This window comes from Lissotriton vulgaris, chromosome 1_1, assembly GCF_964263255.1.
Source record: "Lissotriton vulgaris chromosome 1_1, aLisVul1.2, whole genome shotgun sequence".
Taxonomy (NCBI): Eukaryota; Metazoa; Chordata; class Amphibia; order Caudata; family Salamandridae; genus Lissotriton; species Lissotriton vulgaris.
The window spans coordinates 503,772,679-503,797,551 of record NC_141685.1 but is presented as its reverse complement, the minus strand read 5'-3'; the positions used below and the strand labels follow the sequence as shown (position 1 = coordinate 503,797,551).

General features: G+C 43.4%; 1 protein-coding gene across 2 annotated transcripts in view; it reads right to left on the bottom strand.

The window, feature by feature from the left end:
• Positions 1-5,455: 5,455 nt before the first annotated feature.
• The window catches only part of LOC147747399 (serine/threonine-protein kinase TNNI3K), a 2,862,006-nt gene continuing 2,842,588 nt past the window's right edge, over positions 5,456-24,873 (bottom strand). For both annotated transcript variants that reach the window (XM_086953863.1, XM_086953861.1), the window contains one exon: positions 5,456-7,193. In XM_086953863.1, the coding sequence (XP_086809989.1) occupies positions 7,117-7,193 (77 nt within the window). In that variant the 3' untranslated portion in view covers positions 5,456-7,116. The remainder of the gene's footprint in view (positions 7,194-24,873) is intronic.

Sequence of the window (24,873 nt, the reverse complement as noted above, 5' to 3'; positions counted from 1 at the left end):
GCTGCGTAGCTACCCCAGGACACACCCACGGACCATTCGCCTGCCACTCCTGCAAATTTACCAGCATCAAGATCCATACCATATCCAATAACCACAAACACAGCTCCGACTCTAACCACCTGAAGTGCATCCTGCTGAACACCCGCTCGGTCCACAGACACGCCACTGAACTCTGGGACCTACTCGACACTACTTCACCGGACATCGCCTTCCTCACAGAAACCTGGATGAACGCATCATCAACACCCGACATCGCCATAGCCATCCCGGACACTTACAAGATCACCCAAAAAGACCGCACCAATCAAACAGGAGGAGGCATCGCCATCGTCCATAAGAACACCATCAAAATCATGACCAGCTTCGACGACAACCTTACAACCACCGAACACCTCCACTTCCAGATCCACACCGACCCTAGGACCACACTCAGAGGCACCCTCATCTACAGGCCTCCAGGAACCTGTAAACAATTCAGCGAAGACATCACTGACTTCATCAGTCCACATGCCCTCGCCTCCGAGAACTACATCCTACTGGGAGACCTCAACTTTCACCTGGAAAAGAAAAACGACAGCAACACCACCACCCTTCTTGACAACCTGGCCAATCTCTGTCTCAAACAACTTGTTGACACCCCCACCCATATAGCCGGACATACGCTCGACCCAATCTTCACCTCCAGCAAACACATCTCCTTCGATCGCACCACAACTCTCCACTGGACGGACCACAGTTGTGTTCACTTCAGCTACAAAACCACCTCGACCCACAACCCCCCACAACCTATTCCTCGAAGAAACTGGAACAAAATCACCACCGACCAACTCCTCACATCGCTCAACCAAAACCCACCCGCCCTCTCATCGGACCCAAACCAAGCTGCCACAAAACTCAAACAATGGATCACTCACAGAGCTGACGAATTAGCACCCTTGAAAAACCACCACACCAAACAGAACAGCAAAAAGGCCCCCTGGTTCAACGATGACCTTAAGAAATCCAAGAAGCTATGCCGTACTCTCGAGAAAACATGGAGAAAAAACCCAACCACCGACACCATGTCCACCTTCAAGGCAGCCACCCGCAAACACCACCAACTGATTCGATCCACCAAGAAATCAGCATTCAAGGATCGACTCGACAACAACGCCCATAACAGCAAGGAACTATTCAACATCGTCAAAGAATTCACCAACCCCGCCGCAGCCTCAAACGACATCACTCCCTCCCAAGACCTCTGCGATTCGTTATCCTCCTTCTTCTACAACAAAATTGCCGACATACATAACAGCTTCAAAAACATTTCCAACGAACAATCCTCTCCACCCCCCTCCGAACCTAAACCGCCCTCTAACAACCTCAGCACCTGGAACCCAATCACCACTGAAGACACCATCCGCCTAATGAACTCCATCCATTCTGGCTCGCCAACCGACCCCTGTCCCCACCACATCTTCAACAAAGCAGACTCCATCATCGCACCCCATCTCCGTGATGTCATCAACTGCTCCTTCAACTCTGCTACCTTCCCAGAAAGCGGGAAACACGCCGAAGTCAGCTCCCTCCTGAAGAAACCCAGAGCAGACCCCTCTAAACTCAAAAACTATTGCCCCATTTCCCTCCTCCCATTCCCTGCCAAAGTCATTGAGAAAGCCATCAATAGCCAGCTCGCCGCCTTCCTTGAATCCAACAATTCCTTCGATCCCTCACAGTCAGGCTTTCGAGCCAAACACAGCACCGAGACCACCCTCATCGCAGCTACAGACGACATCCGAACACTACTGGACAACGGAGAAACAGTGGCCCTCATTCTACTCGACCTCTCTGCCGCCTTTGACACTGTCTGTCACAGCACCCTCATACAACGCCTCAACAACATCGACACACATGGAAAAGCCTTGGACTGGATCATCTCGTTCCTAGCTGGGAGAACTCAGAGAGTCCGACTTCCCCCATTCAAATCAGAGGCCACCGAAGTCATCTGCGGCGTACCACAAGGATCATCACTCAGTCCCACCCTCTTTAACGTTTACATGAGTCCACTCACATCCATCGCACGTCAACACAACCTTAACATCATCTCCTACGCTGACGACACCCAGCTGATCCTTTCCCTCACCAAAGACCCTAACACCGCCAAAACCAATCTTCACGAAGGCATGAAAGAAGTAGCCGGATGGATGAAAAACAGCCGCCTAAAACTTAACTCAGACAAAACGGAAGTGCTCATCCTAGGATCATCCCCCTCTGCCTGGGATGACTCATGGTGGCCTTCGGCTCTGGGCTCAGCACCCATACCCACAGACGACGCACGTAACCTTGGCTTCATCCTAGACTCCTCACTCTCGATGACCAGACAAGTCAACGCCGTCTCATCCTCCTGCTTCAACGTACTTCGGATGCTCAAAAAAATCTTCCGCTGGATCCCCTCCGAGACAAGAAAAACTGTCACCCATGCACTAGTCATGAGTCGACTAGATTACGGAAACACCCTCTACGCCGGAATCACAGCCAAATTACAAAAAAACTCCAACGCATCTAAAACGCATCAGCGAGACTCATTTTGGACATCCCTCGCCAAGATCACATTACCGGCCACCTGAAAGACCTACACTGGCTTCCCGTCAACAAGAGAATAACGTTCCGTCTCCTCACCCACGCACACAAGGCCCTCTACAAACTAGGTCCCGAATGCCTCAACACTCGACTATCCTTCTACACACCCACCCGCCAACTGAGATCCTCCAATCAAGCCCTCGCCGCAGTTCCGTGTATCCAAAGATCCACCATGGGAGGCAGATCCTTCTCCTACTTGGCGGCCAAGACCTGGAACTCACTCCCCACTCACCTCCGCCTCACACAGAACCACATCTCCTTCAGAAAAGAACTCAAAACCTGGCTATTCGATAAATAATGAACCCCCTCCCCAAGCGCCTTGAGACCCTCTGGGTGAGTAGTGCGCTATATAAATTCTTGAACTTGAACTATATCTAGCCACTAAATATCCGGAATAATATTGAAATCTTAACTCTTAACTATATCCCTTTTCACAGAAACAAGCCTTTCAACAAAGCTCTGTGAATGCATCATAAATAGCCAGAGGAACATACATTACTACAAAAATGAACTGAATATTGTCCGACTCGCTAAACAAATCAGTCACCTGAGTCTTTAACAATTAGTTTGGCCCATATATGGAAAGAGGTCAAATGGATTAGACAATATTTAGAAGAACTGAAGCTTGAAGTCTCAAAGGTATATTTCTTAATTAATTCTTAAATATATCCAATATTGGTTTATAAAAGATGCATATCGAGAACATTGCAACATATTTTCTTTTATACAGGCATGATGAAATTATGTTTTTCAGATTAGAACATTTAAACCATTAACGTTAAAGAGAACAAAGTTAATGAGTATTATTTGGTCACATAATAATACTCTTCATATTGATGCAGGCAACCTTTTAACTTCATGTGGAGAAAGTCTTAATCCAGTCATATCATTTGAAAAATTGACTCACAATTCACAACAACTGTCTCTATCTGCACCAGGCATAAGTTTTAAGGTATTATACAGGGAAAGTACATGGTGTAAATTATAACTTGGGGAAATGTAGACTGATATGCAAAAGCAAATTGTTTATTTTTTCCATAGTGGGAGACTCATTTTTCAACATGGAAAAACCCATTCCCATACACACCTTTTACATCTGGAGCTGATCTTTCTGCGCCATTCCAAAAAGGGAAGTCACTTCCGGCAATTGCTTCAGTAAAGCTCCAACTATTTCAGGGTGGGTACGAGTTGCATTAGAGTCTAGTATTCCCCCAAAATTCACAGGTTTGTGGGTGTTCAACAAAAATGACAAGCCAAATCATGCTCTGACCTGCCCATTCCCACCCACTGTGTGGAGTTTACTGCTGCAGATTTCTCTATATTCATGGCAGATAAATCCTCAGTAGTAACTCTTTACATCTGTCAACAATCCTGTCGATATAAGCTTGAATTGAGCCATTTTGGGGCCGTAAACACATGGTTTAGCCAAAAATGTCTTTGTTACGCAACTACAATAAATAGACTTAACATGCACTAGTACAATACAAGCCACATTTTACTCTATTACTCTAAAATGGATAAAAATTTAAAAATCTTAAAATGGCGCTAAATAAATGTAAACACTGTTTTCCTGCCAAATCTTTAGTAAATCTGTAAAATCATTTAACATTTATTTGAAGAGCAAAATCTTTGCTGTGTTGCATTGCAAAGCCGTTTTTCTAGTAACCTCTCGCCCCCCATTACTTTGCCTTTATCATGCAAACTTTGGGATTGTGCTATACATTTCAGGCAATGTTTTGTGATTATTTGTCAGGTATGGCAACGTTATTAGATTTCGAAAGCTGCATTGATTTTCAGGACAAATGCCCTCTATGTTAAGTTTGTTTCAACCCGAACCACAGAGGTTTGAATGCCACCTCTGTGATAAATGGAAAAAATGGAAAACAACCTATACAACGCAGTCATTACATTGCACTACCTTTACAAAACAGTCATTACAACCCAGCATCCTTTACATCGCATGCCATTACAACGCAACCATTACATCGCATGTCACTACAATGCATGTCATTACAACGCATGTCACTACAACGCATGCCATTACAACACAGTATAAGGTAAGTAATGGGGAATAGTAATTTTCACCCCTACACTATCCAACACTTATCGTACTTTTGCACTCACTGGAGTGGGAGTAGTAATTTTTACCCCTACACTACCCAACACTTACCCTACTGTTGCACTCCCTGGAGTGGGAATAGTGCTTTTTACACCCCCACAATCCAACACCTACGCTACTGTTGCACTTACTGGAGTGGGAATAGTAATCTTTACCTCTACACTATCCAACACTTACCCTACTGTTGCCCTAAAAGTAATATGTCTTGTAATGGTATGTGTTGAGATGCTATGTGTTGTAATGGAATGCGTTGTAAATGTAGTTTCTTAAAAAGCTTTGTGATGGCATGCGATGTAAAATCATGCGTGGTAATGGATGTTGCGCTGTAAAAACTGCGTTGTAAAGGCATGTGTTGTAAATGTTTGCATTGTAACGTCATACATTCGTACACAATATTTGATATACGCTTACCTACTTTTTTGTATAAAACTTGGTTCCAAAACCAATATTTTATGGAGCCAGTACAATTCTTATCAATTCATTACTTTGAAAATTAGCAGACATTACATAATTCTTGGGAAATATACATTCAGGTTGATTGCAGTTTTCAATCTAAAATCCATTTCACTAGTTGTATAGTGGCTAAGCATGAAAATTTATTTAGGAAAAGAAACTATCAAACTACAGTGCTCAGCTTCATCAGTATTCTTTGTTTAATCAGCATTTGCTCCATGAAGGGTAAACAGAATATGAACATTCTATTGCAATCAGCTCCAATTGTTAGGCAAACAATGCAAGGAGCAATTACAAAAAGCATTTACATATGTAGATAAATGTGCTTCTTAACTTGGAAAAAAAACTTGTTCACTTAACCCTTACATTCTTCACAGCAAAATTGAATATGTGTACATTCTACATACTGCAAACAACCACATATAGATCAATATTTACGTTAATGATTTTAATCAACATTTTCCTGCATGAACAAAAAAATTGCAATCTAAATACCAATAAAGGAGGCTGTAATACAAAAATGTACAAATTATAACCTGGTCCAATGCAAACATTTATGGGTTACAACCACAAAGCCCTTGGGCGTTGGCATCAGGGTGCATCATGCCCCCTGAATCCCTTGAAGGAGGACAATAATACAGAGCTCCGTCTATGGATCATAAGCACATGCACGCGCTCACACACACACACATGCACACACACACACACACACACACACACACTATGTCATGCATGCAGATGAAAATAAATGACCTAATGAAACGTGCTATTTGAAGTAAACAATTAAACATACCGTCACATGAGGATAAAAACAAGAAAACCAGTGGGCCTTTTCCATTTATGCTCCCATGATCTGGAACAACAAACCTCGTATCCATAAGGACTGCCCTGGGGATATTTCAATTTAGAAAAGAGTTGAAGACACACCCCCTTGAAAGAAAACTACACCACAGTCCAGTAGCAATCCAATAATCACTTACCTCTCCTATTCTGTGTATGCTTGCCCTTGACTTGCACAGCGCTCTGCTGCCTTTTGGACTATGTTCGCACTATACAAACACAACATACATAAATGCATACATCCAGATACACAGTGGATTCATCAAACTCCAGTGCTTTTGCATAGTAGTGGCTGGGTTGATACTACTTCATCTTGTACTCAAGTTCTGGTTAATCTCCTTAATGCATAACATCTACAAAGGAATAAGCAGGCAGCAGACCATACATCCAAAGTGATGTATAATTTATTATAATTCTTGATGTAGGGTCGCGCCACCCTGACCCACTCGAGGCTCCACCTCCCCACCCTGAACAAGGCTGATAGATTACATGTCACACTGCGGACCGGCATATATACAATATTTCATTGAGGTTTTTTCTAAAGTCGGCCTGGTCACCACACGTCTTTGGAGAAAATGTTGCAGGAAGTGAGCTTTGGTTTGATTATTTCTGTGTGCAATTTGCAGTTTGGATGCTCAGTGTGTAACTTCAATTCAGCGCTGAAGCGAGTCGACATGTTTGACCTTGGTGGGAACTGACACAAGGCGTCAGCTGCAAACAGAAGCAGCCCAAAATACCCTGACATTTCTAACGAAGATTGACACTGCTTTGCTTCTTTAAAAAGACACACCTCAGTCATATCCGAAGAAACCGAATCCATTCTGTGCCTGATCAACTAGACATTGTGTTTAATAAAACATATACGTTATGTGCTTGCGCCCTAATAAGGTTAACTATTTTATAAACAATATCATTGTAAAAAGCAGGCTGTATTGCACGCCATGCAGCAAGAAGCGTGATATGGTTTGAGCTAGCCAATTTTCAGTTTTATTTTGCTCTATAATGATAGCACTGGGAGCTGTCATGGCAGATGGAAATGCAACCAATTTATAGGAAATATCATATCAAGTCGACAGCCCAAGCTGTCAGCTGCTATCTTCAAAGCTGCCACTGTTGCTGCACGAATGGAAGCGCATGGAGCTCATCGGGTCTGACACGTAACCTGTAGAAGGCAGAAAAGGTATTACTGATGTTACTCAGAGAATCTCACCAGCAGCAAGGCTTCATCTTTTTACACATTGCAGCATGCAACAGTTACATTTTCATATATTTTTATTCTAAACTTTGCTCTTTCACGTTAATGACAAGTTAAATCAAATTTTGGGGACTCTAAAGAGTACATCACGCAGGTTCCTACTTTTGAAAGGCAATTAAGCAAGTGTAAAGTTGAGTACAAGCTCCTCTAAACCAGAATGTTTTTAACGAATATTTTTGGTTGAAAACTGGTACTTCTTGGAGCCAATCAGTGTTTTTATTTGTTCAAGTTCGGATCTTACTCCTTCTCTATAAAACATTTCTTCTTCAAGATTCGAATCAGCACAGGTTTCCTAACTCTGTTTTGACACTGAAAAAAGCAAATGTTGCCTGGATCACTTAGAATAGCAATAAGCAAATAAAACGATTTCGGAGTAGGTAATAATCACACACATAAGAGGACTCTTTGCTGGATTCACATGTCTACCTCCCAAAGGGACAAGACATGGTTTATATGATAAAAACTACTTTGTTGGAAAACTACAGCTGTGCTACCATGATATATCTAAAACGTTAGGAGATGTTGTTGACCTGGCACAAGAAAAGAGTACCTAGTGTTGTTCGACCTTGTAAGAAATGACTGAATCCCAAGAAGAGTCTCTGAATAATAAATAATATTTGCAGCATATTTCTAAAATAATATTGTGTCACAAAAACAAATCTATTATGTGTGGCTGTTCGAAGCAGTGGCCAGCTAAAACAGCTAATAAGTGCAACAAAGGTGGAAACAAAGTGGACCCAAAAGGGAAATCACGACATCCCCTCTTTAGTCAGGAAAGTAACGAAGCAACCGACTAAATAATAAAAACACGCACATAAGCAAAGCAAATTCAATGCAATGCTAATAAGCATACAAAAAAATGATGATCACTAAAATAAAAAAATATATAACATGAACATTTCGAAAATGTGGCCAAATTAAGGTGGGCTACAAAACAGAACATCCATTGCAGAGAAGCAAAAATAGAACCAAAATGCTGCAAATAAAGACATAAAGGAGCTCATAAGGGGTCTGGCTACCCAGAGATCATTTAGGGAGAGTATTATGTGCTCTTTGTACCCCATAAAGGTGGTGGATCCACTATGCCCTGTACCTAATGCTCTAGCGGTTAAGGACTGCTTTGAGTCATGGTTCATCCTCTCCACAGCAGAATTGCCTTCTGGCTGATATGTAGAAGAGTAACGTATCTCTACACCCAGGGAAGCCATAGAATCCTTATACACTTTTTAGGCAAATGCAGGGCCATGGTATGAGTGGAACGTAGTGCATGCATATGTTCCAATAAAGACTTGTACATTTTTAATAACAGTTTAACCCCTTGCATGCTGATGACGGAGCGGTTCCGTCATCAGCTACGGGTGAGCTGTGCTGATGACGGAACCGTTCCGTCATGACTCCGCCCGCGCAAGGCGGAGTCAGCATGGGCGGGGAATTCCCGCCGCACGCAAGGGGTTAAGTGTCAGCCAAATGTTGTGGCCACACCCTGAGGAACCTTGAGAAAGAATCAATTGCAAGCAGGATACATTTAGACACTTCATCTGAATTAGGAGGAGCACAGTGGTCCAAATAAATGCAGCAGAAAGATTTGTTGGAAACCAACAGGTGTGTCTGCGGTGGACGAGCCACAGTGGAAGATTTAATTTGGTGATAAATGTCACAACTAAGGACATATTTCTTGTTTGGCCTGTTTATGTAAGTCACGCCACTGATAACGTTGCTGTAGCCACAAAATTGTGTCCGCCACACCTGCGTGTGCAGAAGCAACACCTTCATGTGGAGCTTTCACTAAAGCTAGTCTGCAATTTTAGTTGGGAATCATATGGCTGAGATACCCGCCACCCCCTCTCAACACAATCCCCAAGAATTGGGAAACCGGAAACCGTTCTTGAACTTTTGGAAGGCGGGAAGGGAGTCACCCTTCCCGGCCGTATTTATTTAAAATATGAAACAAAATTAAAACATTAAAATAACAGTTTCATATTATGTACAATTTCATTTCCACATTACGATGTTTGGCTAACCTTAACAGATCTCTAATACAAAGGTTCTCCTAGCCGAACTAACATCCTACAAAACATTTGACTTGAAATTGTACATCCTAACGTTAAGGGCCAACGGCAAGGTCGTAACCGGTGTCAGATCCCTAAACCAGAAATACCCCCCTCACTTGTGAGAGGAGTGACCGCACAGAGGCGTACCTCAAGTGCATCTACCAATTTCCCTTTGTACTTGACGGGGGCCCCAATAAACTCGACGCCATTTAACGGTCGTTCGAGGACTCGTGTGAGGTGTCTAAAAGGTAGCGTAAACCCCCTCCCGCACCCCACACAACTTACCCATCTGCCGTCGCAGATGTCCTGGCCCCGGGAAATTCCCCAGGAGGGGCCGTAGCCCCTCCTATCCAGGAAGGGGCCTTGACCACCTTTCCTTTCCTTCCGGCGGCCTCTCCTTAGACAGGACCGCCTCCCCGTTGAGGGGCCAATTGGCCACCTCCCCCGCGCGCTCCCATCCGTAATGGGTGACGCCCCCTCATAGGGATCTTCGAATTACTGCTCACCGATCATGACCTTACCGCCCGACCAAAATAAATACGACAAGTCTAACTAAGTTACTAAGATTACAAAGCAAACATCACTTATTACCAAGTGTGAATACTGCTCAATCCTTGTTCCAAAACTTTATTTGCGAAATATACTGAAAATAACCAATCTTTATTGCATCTTAAGAAATTACACGATATCATCACAACCTGTAAGAAAACAGAGAAAACAAAAAGATACTATATCAACTGTATTCACAACGATCGCTGTCCTCAGGGGCTGGTGGGTGGGTCAAAATTGGCTCTTCGTTCCGTCTCGAGCTCACGTGCAGCGGGGAGGTGCAGCTTCAGAGCACAGGAACAAGAGGATGCTTTCTTGGCTTCCGCTCCTTTTATCCGTCTTCAGGGTGGGCGTGAACCCGCCCCCGCCTGCCTCCGAGGGCGTGGCCGGCCGCGTCGGTGTCTAAGCCAGCCCACTCTAGGGCGGGAAAAAGGCGCGCCCCGGCTACGCCACTTCGGGCATACCAGCCGAGACTCGCCTCCCGCCCAAGATGGCTTCCCGGGGGGATCGAGGTACTCCACCATACGTTCGGGGGGACCGAATGGTCGCCCCTTTCCAAAAGATTGCCAATCCCTAGAACTGGTTCAAAGGGAACATTTAGTTCACTTATATCACTGATACTCAAAGTATCGGCCTGGGGCATGCATGTAACCCTCCTTACCTTTACTTGTGGCCCCTGGTCAACAGCAGCACTAGACTGCGTTCCTCTCAACTAAGCACTAACATCAAAAAGATGCTCAATAAAAGGCAAGCATTTATATAACGGTTAAGTGAAGTTAAAGAAAGGAAGTATGTAGGGTGTCCTGCACCTCTTAACTTTACCAACACTCATTTTTAAACATATCTTGCTGCAAAGTCTAAACATTGGCTGTGGGGAGGTGTTAGACCTGACATCATTGGCCTGAGTCTCTCCTCCATTTTTTTTCCTGTTTTGCCTCCTCTGTTTACAATGTTTTTGCTGGTATATTGCTTTGGGCACTTTGGGCACTGTGCCACTGCTGATCAGTGCCACAGTGCAAGTGCTCCCTATGTAAAATGGCTGTATCGATTGAATTCCATGTTTGGCTTATTTGGTTTACTGTCAGTCCCTAGTCTAGTGCACCAGGAGTGCCAGGGCTTGTAAATACAAATGCTGCCCGTGGGCTTGCAGCACATGTTGTGCCACCCACAAGAGCGGCCTAGTAAAAGCATGTCTAAAGGTCTGCCATTGCTAGACCTACGTGCAGTCTGGTACTGTCACGCAGATTGCGCAAGTACACCTACCTGGCAGTCCCTAAACCTTCCCTTAGCTTCATGTTAGTCACCCCTATGGTAGGCCCATGGGCAGGGTGCGTTGTAAGCATAAGGTAGGACAAGCCTGACTAGGTTGGCATGTCCTAATAGTGAATTACAGCCATATTCGTTTTTCACTATTGTAAGGTTACCTGCTCTCCATAAGTTAGAATGGGCTGCCGGGGTTATTAATGCTATAATCCTAGCTGGCTCGGGGAGCATGGTGCAATGTCGAGTTTGGTATCCCTGAACTCAGGGTTTAATAACGCATCCGTTTGTGTGGATGGTTTTTGGACTCTGGGTTTGAAAATAGCATTTTTAGAAAGTGGCTATTTTCTTGTCTAACTATTACTGGTTTCTGCTGGTTTGGTGTGTGTGTGACAGGGGCTGGGTGGCTCCAGAGTTCTGAATGAGTCAGTGTGGGGTGAGTGGTGCATTTGCATTGAGAGTAGGGGGAGAGTAGTTCCTGATAGCCTGCCCTGCCTGACACAAGGCTGGCTCCACCTCCTGCAGGGCGACTGATAGCTCTGCTCCTGCCAGGGACAATACTGGCTCCACCTCCTGCTGGGCGTCTGAGGACCCTGCCCTGCACAGTGAATAGGCCAGGTGCCTCTGCCTGGCTACACCCACAACAAACCCAGGATGAGGGGAATTCCCCTGCATGGACAAAGGGATCAGAGCCAAAAAGGGGTAAAAGAGCAGGACCCCTGAACCAAGACTTTGGATCAATTCTGACAAGGAACCCTGAACCAAGGACAAGAAGCCTGCTGATCCAAGGACTTGCCTACCCCTTCTGCCAGAGTGCTGTTTGCTGGGGGGAATCCTGCAGTTGCTTCTTTATTTTTGCCAAGGAACCAGGAGAGAGGAACTGTGTGTGTACTCTTAAACTTTGCTAAAGAAAATCTCCAAGGGCTGGAAGAGTGCCAGCCTCCTGTTGAAGTCACAGAGCCAAAGGACTTCATTTATTTGCTAAAAGTGCTTGTTGCTGGAACCTGAAAATCCAGCACCTCTGAAAGAATCCAGCAATCTCGACGCCGCCGAATCCAGCATGACATCGTGAGTAACGGCTCCAGTGTCCCGCTTCCTCGACGCCGGCCGCCGGGCCCGATCGACGCCAGTAGCGACGCCAGTGAGTAGCGAGTTCGGCTCCAGCTCCAAGTGACCCCGTGTCGACGCCGCCGCTGAACGCATCGATCCCGAGCCCTCTCGGCGCCGTGAGCGCTGCTCACTCTTGCAACATCATCATCGACATCGACGACGCCGCCGTATCCTGCTTCGCCTCGGGAGCGCTGCTTCTGCCTGACATCTGTTGATGCCGCTGCAGATTGCCCGACTCCGAGGCCCGATATACGCCGAAGACGCGACGCCGGACATCTCGACGCCGCTGATCATCGTGTGCTTTGCTTTTCCAAGGTACTGTGTTGTGGGGGTCTGTGCGACTCCGGGCTCGACGTAGCGCTCATCGCGGTCGACGCCGAACCTTTGGATTAACTTTGCCTCGACGTCGTGTGACTCCCGTGTGGGTTACATTGTTGCCAAGAACTGTGATTTAAAGAAGAAGAGTTGCTTTTGTTACTAAAGACTTTGTGCTAAGAAGAAACTACACTTGAACTATTATTTTTCCTTCCAAGAGTATTTATTAAGACTGTGGTTTATTTTTGTCGTTATTTGGTCTTGTGCTAAGCCTTATATAAAAATCCTTATTTTTATAATACTAATGTGTCGTGTCCATTTGTAGTGTATTCACTTTATTACTGTATGTGGTCATAAATGCTTAACGCACTTCTTCTGAGATAAGCCTGTCTGCTTTGCCAAGCTACCAAGGGGGTGAGCAGGGGTTATCTAAGTGTGTGATCCCCTTGCCCTGACTAGAGGAGGTGAGTCCCTATTTGTCAGAAGTGTATACCTCTGCCAACTAGAGACAGCCAAGTCTAACAGGAGGCAAGATGGCGTATGCTAGTCGGACGTATGTGTGAGAGGCTCCGTTCTGGACACTCCGGCGATATTGCTTACCTGGGGTCTTGCACACTTCTGATTGCGTCTTTGTGGATCCTACGTGGCGCTGATTGTTTGGTGACTCTCCGATGTCAACTGGGGGTCGAAATTAGCGAGGATTCGTGGCTTGGTGCTGGCGTCGCTTCCCCGGTTTTCCAGCACATTTCCCAGCACGGCTATCAGCAGCAGGAGACGCCGCGGTGCAGCAGTGGGCGGAGCACGCTGAGGGAACATCGGTGTGTGGTCGCTTTGGAGCTGCTTTCTAACTCTGTAGTACAGGAGCGTGAATTATCGAGGATTGGAAGAAGTGAAAGAAAATTGCTAAGCGTGGTGTTTTATTTCATGGACAAAAAGTGGCAAGGCAGGCAAGTCAAGTAGGACATTTTATGAAGTACGACATTTTTGGGATGTCACAGACTGATTCATTATTTTCTATTTTCTATTATTCGACATTTTGTTTGGACATTGCTCCTTAATTGCGAGAATTCGGATTTTTGGGAGCTTGTGTATAGTGGAAAGAGCTGCAGAGGCCGGCTAGCTATTTTTTCACGTTAAGGAGTCCCCTAACAAACGCAAATCAGTTTACTAAGTAAATATCGCCATGCCTGTTTCTATACTGCTCTTATATTTTGACTACTTGGCTATGGGTCCAAAAACAGCCCGTGGTGGGAAAACCAGAGCGGTCGGAGAGAGCCAGGTTAGGACCCGCGCCGCGCTTGCCGCAAAGTTAACGCAAACCGGTAGCAGTAAAGAGGACAGCAGGGTAGAGGACAACAGTAAGGAACCTGAGATTGATAAACTGGCTACACCCAGGATTCCACAAATGTTTCAAACTCTTTTAGGGAAACAGGGTATGACTCCCAAAGCGAGACCTGCTGATCCTGACCCCACCGATACTGATGGGGATTCCACGCTGGTGGAAGCCCTAGAGCAGCTGGTAGTCTCCCCCGTTTTAATACAACACTCCCCAATAGTACCAGTGCAAACTCTTGTCGGACTTACTGATGAGCATGTTGGGAATGAACGTAGTGTAGCCACTGCGACTTCTGTTGCTGGGGAAGAAGCTACTGATGTTCACCTGGCCTGATGATAACCTGGATACCTCTATAGTCCATCTATGTTTGTCCTCGGTATTTCGCTGGCTGACGAAGGCCCAGTTGAAGTGCAACGAGGACAAATCTGAGGTTCTTTTTTATGGCTCCTTTCCCCCCTCGTTTATGAGCACTCTTTGGCCCTCTGACATCCCAGGCCCGAAAGAGATGGGGAGACCTGCCAAAAACCTGGGCATTTGGTTTGACGAGGACTTAAGATTTAAACATCACATTAAAAAACTTACTGGCACCTGTTTTGCGACCCTAAAAATGCTTCGCAAATTCTTTCCCTTGCTTCCTAGAGAAGCAAAGGAGTCTGTTGCGCGAGCGCTTATACTGTCCAGGCTGGACTATGCTAATGCATTGTTCAGTGGAATTCCTTCTTACCTTGTCAAACGCCTGCAAATCATCCAGAACGCGACAGTCCGTCTTTTATTTAACATTCCTAGATGGAAGAGCGTTCGTGCGGAGATGCGCACACTTCATTGGCTCCCGGTTGCACAGCGCATCCGGTTTAAGTCACTGGTTCTGGCGTTTCGTGCTATCCATGATCAAGGCCCCCAGTACCTGAGAAAAAGATTCATCAGCTACGTTCCCGCACGGACTCTGAGATCCTCCACTATGTTTCAACTATCCCTCCCCCGTTTCAAACGTGCCAGACTTGGTGGTCAGTCGATTGCGGTGGTCGTGGCTCGCGCCTGGAATGCTCTTCCTCTTCATCTGCGCTCCACACCCACTGTAGCCGCATTTAAAAAACATCTGAAGACATATTTGTTTAACAGTGCTATTTAAGAGTTCCCCATTCTGGTGAGGGTCTGCTTTCTGCCTTTTTTATTTCCCCCACGCCAGGATACTCCCCAGTAGCAGAGCGCGCTATAAAATGGTTTATAATAATAATAATAATAATAATAATAATAATAATAATGATGTTGCGAGTAGTAAGGATAGCGAATTCTTTTCCCTCTCTGAGCAATCTGATGGAACAGATCCTGATGGGGATCTGGCAGATGAAGAAGATTTGTCAATCCATGAAGAGACTACAGAGGAGACTACACGGACTGGGAGGGTCTGCCAGCAAAGTGAGCAGAGTGATAGCAATCGGAGTGAGTTGGCTGGTGGAAATGCTACTATTCGACAACAGAGGGCTGCTCCAATTCCTGACTGGGCTATGTCAGAGCCCTATCCTATGTTTGAGCACCTGGACTTGTCTGAGCAGGCTAGTGAAGATCTGGGGGCCACTAGTCCAGTCTCGCTTGAGGACATCCTTAAAGCCATCTCGGAACATCGACTAGAGGCCATGGCTGAACATCTAAAAACCCATACTGCATGTTGGAAATTACAGAACAATGTTTGACGTCTGGCAAAATCTTGTAATGATTTTACAGATAGAATGATAGAGGCTGAGGGTCGCATTTCTACTTTAAATCACAAGGTTGAAATTGCTGATATTAAGGCACATAAAGATGATGTGCATAGTAAGCTTGCCGATATGGAGAATCAACTGCCTCGCAATAACCTGTGCATTCTGGGGGTCCCTGAATGGAGTGAGGGACAGGATATTCGCAAATTTGTAGTCGAGCTTTTTGAAGAAGCCTTTTTGGAGGTTAAAGATTGGAACTGGGCCCAGGAAATGCAACGGGCGCACCGATTTCCATTTTGTCAGCGACCAGCTCGAGCCGACAAGCACCTCAACAGCCACGTGTTATACTGATTTCGTTAAATAATTTTTTGGCAAGACAAACCATGTATGACTTGGCGGGACTGGATAAAAAGAGATCGGGGAAGGGGGTGGAATTTTTCGTATGCCCCGACTATTGCCACTCCACGGTAGAAAATCGGTGACGACTACGCCAACTTATCGCCCCATTTCAATCCAATGGTCTACAGGTTTTTCTTTTACAGCCTGCTACCTTAAAAACTGTGTATAAGGGACAGAATCGTTTTTTACCTCTGAGACCTCAGCTAAGGAATACCTTAATTCTCTGGGTTGATAGGATGATAGGATGATGAAACCATGCATGATGATGCACACGATGAGTATATATGTGTATTTATTTAGGAAAATGCACATAGAGCAACTTTAAGATTATGGCTTGTTTTCTCTTTTTTCTCATCTTTAGAAGTTATATGAAGTTATTTTGATCAGATACAGGGATGTCCAAACACAGAGGATCTCTCACACTCATCTCAGGGCGATAGGCCCCATTGCCTTAGTTGTTTGGGAGGGTCACTTGGGTGGGGGGTGGGGATGTGTGGGAAGGGGAGGGTTTTAGAGGTAAGGGTGTAAAGGGTCTAAAGGGAAAAATGTCAGTCCAAAGCATATGTAGTAAGATTGTTGGAGCAGGCTAATGTTTTATATTATGTATCAATGGCTTTTGTCAATTTAAGGTTCAAATTGGGGTAAATGGCTAGTAATAGTTTACGCATATGTTCGTTTAATGCGTGTGGATTGAACAACGCTGTCAAACATAAACGTGTGATGCGGGAAGTGCGATTAATTAATCCTGACATTATATGCCTTCAGGAAACCCATGTGTCATGGGGAATCGGAAGATATTAAGTGAACTGGGCTATACATTATTTGTTGCATCACAGCAGACTTAGATGAGTCGTGGGGTTGCTATTCTGGGGCGGCAAACGATCGCCACTACGGGTAAAACCAAAGCAGATAGTTTAGGGCGTTGGGAAATTGTGGAGTGTATCATTGGGGGGGGGGTCACTGTTACAATATGTTCGGTATATGGCTCGAACTTGGACGAAATCGAGACTCTTGAATTCTTGAATGTTGAGTTGGCATTGAGGGGTACCCCCTTATTATTATTGGGGGATTTTAACATACATGGGGAGTCTTTTACTTGGGATCGCCAGTTTACTAGCTATGGTGGCCGTAAGCCGCATGTTTTTAGAGCATTGCCGCAATTACTGCTCCAGCATGGTTTAGTGGATGGTTGGCCATTAGCTAACCCAGGTGATCCCGGGTATACTTTTTTTCTTCTTAGCATAAAAAGCTGATTCGGCTAGATTATATTTTTTTACCTAGGTCTTTTATGATTGGTGCTCGTATGCAGGTAATGCCACGAAATACATCGGATCATGGCCCTGTCGTTTTAGATTTGCCTCCTCTTAAGATACAGCGGGTACAGCGATCATTTTCTTTTAATGAAAAATTACTATTTGATGAAGAATATGTACGTCATGTTCAAGTATGGGCTCAGCAATTTCTTGACCGTAATAGAGGTACAGCATCCCAGTCGATGGTATGGGACAGCTTCAAGGCAGGGTTGCGGGGTGAAACTTGTAGTTATGGATGGTTTCAACAACGGAAACAGAAAATTGAAATGGATAAACTGTTGGTTGATTTAAAAAATGCAGAACAGCAACTTATCTCAGATATTAGAGCACATTGCGATAGTGATTTGACACAGACTAAGGTTGTAGGCCTTAAGGCAAAGATTAATGGTGCCTGGCGTTGTGATATAGCATGTCAATATCAAGCTCATTGAGCGGAGAGATATGAGTATGGGGAGGCTGTTGGAAGATGTTTAGCCCAAAGACTTTGTGGGCGACAGACATTACAATGTATAGCGGCTTTAGAGAACCATTGGGATGACTTGGTTGAGTCGATGGATGGTATACCACAGGTTTTCCAACAGTACTATATTGAGTTGTATACTCAAGAACATCTTCCTCATGATCAGATTGAGCAGTTTGTGGCTAGATTCGATGTATCTACAGTGGAGTCTACTATTAGAGAGGAACTAGAAACACCAATAACGATGCTAGAGCTCGAGACAGCACTTAAGGACCTTGCGCTTGGGAAAGCTGCCGGTCCGGATAAACTGCCTCTCGAGGTTTATCGCTTGTTATTTTCTATTATAAAAGACGATATGCCTGCTACGTTGATCGCTGCTCAAACTGGCAACCCCCTCCTTCGTGGGACAATGCGAGTATAGTGGTCTTCAAAAAGAAAGATAAGCCTCCACATTTTCCGGGGTCTTACAGACCCATTTCTCTAATCAACGTTGATGCTAAGATATATTCCAAAATTCTTGCTGGCTGTTTAATTCAAGCCATACCATCATTAGTGTCTCATCATCAGCATGGTTTTCTTTCAGGCAGAAGCACAGTCAATCATCTACATCGTGTGATTGCTGTTTTGGATTATGCATCTGCGCTTCACAAAAATGTTGGTTTGGTGTTTTTAGACGCTCAAAAAGCATTCGATCGTGTGGAGTGGGCATTTTTATGGGCTATTATGGGTAAAATGGGGTTTGGACCCCAATTTCTTTCTGCTCTACAAACTATGTATAAACGACCAAGGGCTAAGATCTGTGTGATGTGGCAGGAGACATCATTTGTCAATATCACCTGCGGTACACGGCAGGGATGCCCATGCTCGCCGCTATTGATCGCCATTTATATCGAACCACTGTTGCAGATGCTAGCAGCCTCTCAGCGCATACAATCAATGGCTGTGGGTGACAGCTATGTACGTGTGTAAGCTTATGCTGGCGATATTGCGGTCATTACATCTGATCCCGAACAGCCCTTATGTGAAATTGAAAATATAACACAAGAATTTGGTAAAGTGTCTGGGTATAAATTGAATATTACCAAAACCCAAGTAGTATGTACAGCCGGGCTATGCCTTAACGACCCACCTGTTACCCAGGAGGCTAAATATCTAGGTATCAAAATTAGGTTGTCGCTCCAAGAGTTAGTTACGGTTAATTGGACTGATATATTACAATCAGTTAAACATCAGTTGGAAAAGCTCGAATGTCTTCATTTATCACCAGTGGGGCAACGTAATGTTTTAAAGATGTCTATTTTGCCTAAGATACTTTATTATTTTCGCACTGTACCGCTGGAGTTGTCACATGTACAATTCACAAAGTTGAAATCTATTGCTGATTGATTTTTATGGGGTTGGAAATCTCCTCGTCGGGCGTCTAAATATATGACACTCCCGCCTTTAAGATGTGGAGGGGTGTTCCAAATGTTGCTTTTTATTATTTAGCTTGCCTTCTCCAGAATATTAAAATTATGGTGACTGGGGAGAAACCTCCGACATTCAAAAGCCCCAAATATTATTCAATGTTATTGAGTAGCCAATCTCAACAAATGCTGCTGCGTTTTCTTGAACCAAGTTATTCAAAAGAACCAGATTTAAGGTTATATTAGCAGCATTTAAAAACTGGCGGTGGGTACGTAAAATCATTTCTCTTAAACGTATTAATTTTTATACTCCTTGCGATTCAATAGAACTACTCCCTTCCATATTTTGGGACAGCAAGATGCGGACATGGGCGGGTAAGGGCATTGTTTGTTTAGGCAGTATGTTTGATGCTGGTACTATGGCTACATTTAAAGATTTAAAAATAAAATATGCAGTTCCTCAGCATGACTTTTTCAAATATTTACAGTTACGGGACTTTATCTTTAAACATCCAAATATAGTATCTTTAGGCACAAACAACTTTCTTGAAATTTTGAACAAACCTGTCAGGATTGGGACTTTATATATTAGCCTGCTGAGTACACAGAGCGATGATATTGAGGTACAAGAGCGGAAATGGAACACTAGACTTGGTACTTCTGAACTACTTGTTCAAGAATCAATCAATATGGCTGCGAAAATTATGTTAACCGCCAATTTATGTTCTCAATATTACAAAACTTTATTTAAGTTATACCACATACCGGTTAAGATGATGAAGTGGGGTAATATGCATAATGGGAAATGCTATAGGTGTCAAGTTGATAAGGCGGACATTCTGCATATTTTTTTTGACTGCATTGTATTGAAATCTTTTTTTGTATCTATTGCACAATTTCTGTCAAATATTTCCAACTTTGAAGTGGTGATATCCAGAGAGATGATGATGTTTGGATTATGTAAAGATATGGATACTCAACCTCTTTATTATCTAAATCGGTATTTTTTTTATGGCTATGTCAGTTGCCCGCTTATGTATTGCCTCTATGTGGTTGAAGCCCGATGCACCCTCATATGAGATCTGGCTGGCAAAGTTCTATAATCTGTTTTATTTAGAATTTATTTTGTATCAAATTAAATCCTTGAGGAAAAAGCAACTTGCGATCAAAATTTGGCAGCCTATGATTGATCATTTGGGAAGCCTAGAATAGTTACTGGATTTATTGTTCAATTATTTTTGGTTTGCTTTTTGACATATAAGCTTGCTCATATTGTGATTTACTGTATTCTTAAACATGCTAGCCAATGGATTGATTTTCATAAGTGATTGTATTTGTTCTTTTTATGCTTTGAACTGAGTGACAATAAAAATATTTAAAAAAAAGTCTAAACATTGTATAAAGTCTCTTCTAAATCAAAAAAGTGTATTTTCAATAACATGCAGAACCGTTTCTCCCTATTACATCAGATTATATCAGTGCGTTGAGAAGTATTTTTTTGTTTAAAGTGATTGTTTTCAAACATGAATTTAAAAACATTAATTCTTCCCTCCACCCTGACAACAATGCCAAAATTGAACTAAGAGTTAAGTTAGTTGTTATGTGCCTCCTCTTGAGTTGTCCGGGTTCCTATTATACATGAGCAACATTATAATTTATAAATCAATCACAGGGGAGGATTTTGTAAAGCGCACATCTTGAAGTTATATAGATAGTGAAGAAAATGGAGGGAAAGTGAAAACAGTTTCCTAAGATCACACAATTTGGTAAAGTGGGGATTAATCCCAGGTTTTACGGTTTCACATTGTGCAGTCATCACTAAATATATATATTTACTCTACTTCCCCTAAACCCACTGTACCACAGACACTGCTGTCCAACAGACTGTCCCAACCACCACCCTGTTGGCATCAATGCAGCCCTTGGTCACATCATAGATCAAACATTTTGGCCCCGGGGAAAATGTTTGTGAGTACCAATGTCTTAGATGATATGTGTATTTAGCTGGAAAACCCCTAGGCAAAGGGGTGCCATTGCGTGTAGCATTAACTGCAGACAAGATATAAATCTGCCAAAATATTCTCTACAACGTGTGGTCCCACACATTGATGACCCAATGTATGGATGGCATAAGTCAGTGGCAACCCATCTTTAAGGTCTGCCACCTTCACCAAAAGTGTTTTATGCTTTACTGTGTTTTCGTTAGAATCTTTGAATCCAATTTGGTGCCAATAATGCAAATTGCCATTAAAAGACTGGACCCAATATTACAAATATATGTGGGAATCCAGGATTCGTGCGTTCCAGTGCAAATAATGACACCTTCAGTTCAGCTACCTACACAAAGCAGTCCCCTAAGGACTGTGTGCACATTTTGGCGGGTTGGGATTTTCCATCCAATGTCACATGAAGAACAGTGGGGCATGTGCCTGAATATTGGTGTTTGGTACTTGAAGCTGGTTAGGCTGAACCATCAGTATAAACAATGTATACCGATGAAGAGGGAAAATATTTCTGGGCATGGGATAGACATGCACATATTAAAGAAACTCCTTTGTCTGCAAAGACGGATCAAAGACAAAGTCTACATAAACAACTGTTAAGGATACTGCCCATTGTATCATCCAAGATGAAGAGCTTCAGCTTTAGGTATGCTAGCTTTGAGGACAGCCTCCAAGGCTAGAATCGGAGTAACAACAATAATGTGTTTCACTTGTGCAAATGGCCGCTCTTTGAGTGTAGTCATCTGCAAGCGGTCCGTACTTTTTCAGTGGAAACAAAACGCATTTCTGCATTGGAATTTAAATGCAATTTATATGCAATTGCCACTGTCTCACCTTCATTAAAGGTGACATAGGTAAAGCAAACAGCACCCGCAATTATACGGAAGACCAGATTTGTTGTCTTGACACATGGATGTAAGTGTTGTGTTGCAAGCAAGTCAGACTGTAGTGATCTGAGTATGTTAGTATATTCTGATGTTCAATAAGAACACAAAAAATCAGGATGAATCAATTCATATAATGGTCTAGGGCCACATGCATCAACATAAGGAATTGCGATTCCTAAAGTAATCGCTATTTAGGAATCACAATTCCTTATGCATGTAGCAATCGCAGAATAAATTGGGATTCCTAAACATTATCTAATGGCGATTTGCAAATTATTAATCGCTATTAAGTACTGTCACTCCATTCATTCCTATGGGCCTATCAGAATGATAGGGAATTACATTGGCAAATTGCGATTATCAAATTGGTAATCGCAAATTGCGAATGCAATTCCAAGGGTGTCAGGGGGCCTAAGGCCTCCCGATGCACCGCCCCAAAAGATAAATGTCCACATGTCACTTTGAAAAATGCACTTTAGTGCATTTTTGCTGAGAATTTTCAAATTACCATGAACTTGAAGTTGATGGTAAATAGCGTTTCCTAAATGCACAGTTTACCTTTAGGAAAGGCTTGATGTATTGCCTTTAGGGAATCGCAATTTGCGATTCCCTTAAGTGCATTTGTAATTTAATTGACTAATTCAAAGCCTTTGATGCATCGGAAAAGGCCTTTTGCAGGTTGCTAACAGGCCGATTCTGCGAATCGGCCCATTTGCTACAGGAAAAACGCTCGATGCTTTTGGCCCGCATGCATTGTGCATAATCAGGTATGTACATTCTGCCTACATTAAGGAAGCCTAACAAGGATTGCAGTATCTGTAGAGTGTTTGGAGGCTGTAGCAGAGCATACTTCGTAAGTTCGTAACCTAAAAATAGGACACTTAGAAGTGCTATATTAGATTTCTTAAAGTTGAACTTGTAGCCAGATTGAATGAATCCCAATACTATGCGATCCTCTCTGGCCAAATGTGGGTTTAACTCATCATCCATCAGGTAGCTATCATCTAAATAGGACAATGCGTTGGGAGTCAATATCTTGTAGAATTGACAATATGCAGGCAGCAAACAGTCCAGGACTTTTCTTATAGTCCACAGCAAGTTTGCACAATGACGCTGAAAGCTGAGTGCCAAGAAGGCAGTAAAGTCTCTGTTTACAGGCGCTATATTTTGGCAGAAAAAAAATATTGTAAATATCCAAATTTGTTTTGTGTTTCCTACAGACTATATTAAATATAACTGCCGTACTGTATGTATTTTGAATTGCAAATGTGCTTGTATGACTGTTAAAATGCCTGTAACCTAAGACTGTAATATGAATGATCCAGGTTCCAAACAGAAAAAAGGGGATTATTCATTTGAGAGACACAGGTTTCAATTACTCTGTGGTACTCCAACTGGGAGAGTATTTCTCTAACAGGTTTAGCATCCTGTTTAATGGGATATTGTCGTTACACTTGTGGGTATTATATGATAAGGGGAATCCTTATCCCAGCCAACATGATTGCAAAATAAAGCTGGGGCTAGGGCAAGAGCCCATTCAGGTCCAAAGGATTGTTTGACTTCATCAGGTATAAGTGCAGAAAATGACGGGAGTATCACATCTTCCCCCTGTGGGGCTGTTTGGACAGACTGTGGGGGCCAATCGACCTCCGTTAAGAGAATGTTGTATGATAACGTTACATTTCCCCAGCATATTACTCTAAAAGTGCGCTGTATGGCAACCTCAATTTGTATATCCAAGGTATATAATCTGTCTGGAGGGGCCACATGCCTGTCTGGGGTTTCAACTGTAACACTTATATCAGGTGCTGTTGATGCCAGAAACTCCTTAAGATTCCAGCGAGTGACCACTGTTGTGCTCTCGAGGAGAGTTCTCAGTATCTGAGTCATTCTTTAGGGTTATAATTTCAACTTTATTCTTCTGAAATTGAGGCTTAAATTGAGGAGATGTTTCCTCCTTTAACTTGACGTCAGATGAGTGCTGTGAGTCCCTCTTCGGTTTCACATACTCTTCCTGGCTGCAATCAGAATGCCCTCCTCTCTTGTATTGCTTTTCTGGTGAGTCATGAAAGGAACGAGAAGGACAAGTATCAGAAAGCTAATACCTATCAGATGCTTTTATTTGTATGTGATCATGCAAATTGTATCGTCGGTCAGAGGACTCCAGAGGTTGAGATCCTCCTTGAGATCTAACTTTTTCTTTAGGTCTGGGTTTGTCCCATCATTTTTTAACAAACTCCAGGTTTGGCTTTGAAGTATCCTTGTTGGCACTAGGTTTGCCAGGTTGTGGTTTGCTGGGTCTGGTACCCAAATTATTGAGTCCTATAGAAGTATATACTTCAGCAATAATTTTAGATCGCTCATGTTCATGGTTGAGTGGTGCAACCTTCGCAAACTGTTGGCGTATAGCCAGAGAAGCTGCTTCACCTTTAATGTTAGACAGAATCATTGCAGAGACTACTGCAAAGTTTCCCATGAGTTCAACCCCAAATCCAGGGCAGCAGCTACCCTGTGTTCATTCTGTACTTGTTTTAACACTTCTGGCCAGTCTTACATAGACAGAGTACCATGTGTTATGGTATGGACAGCGGCAAAGACTGTGCCCAAAGTGGCGCTGCCACATATTATGGGAAACATCCCATGGGGTAAGCACATAGTCAATATCCGGTGCTTGTCTTGTGGTCCCAAATGGGAAACAGAGCTTCAATTTGATAAATTATTTTGGTGATCCCAAAAATAATTTCTTCACAGCTTGTGAACAATTATAGGACTCATCTATTTCACAGCTAGCAATTGAGCGT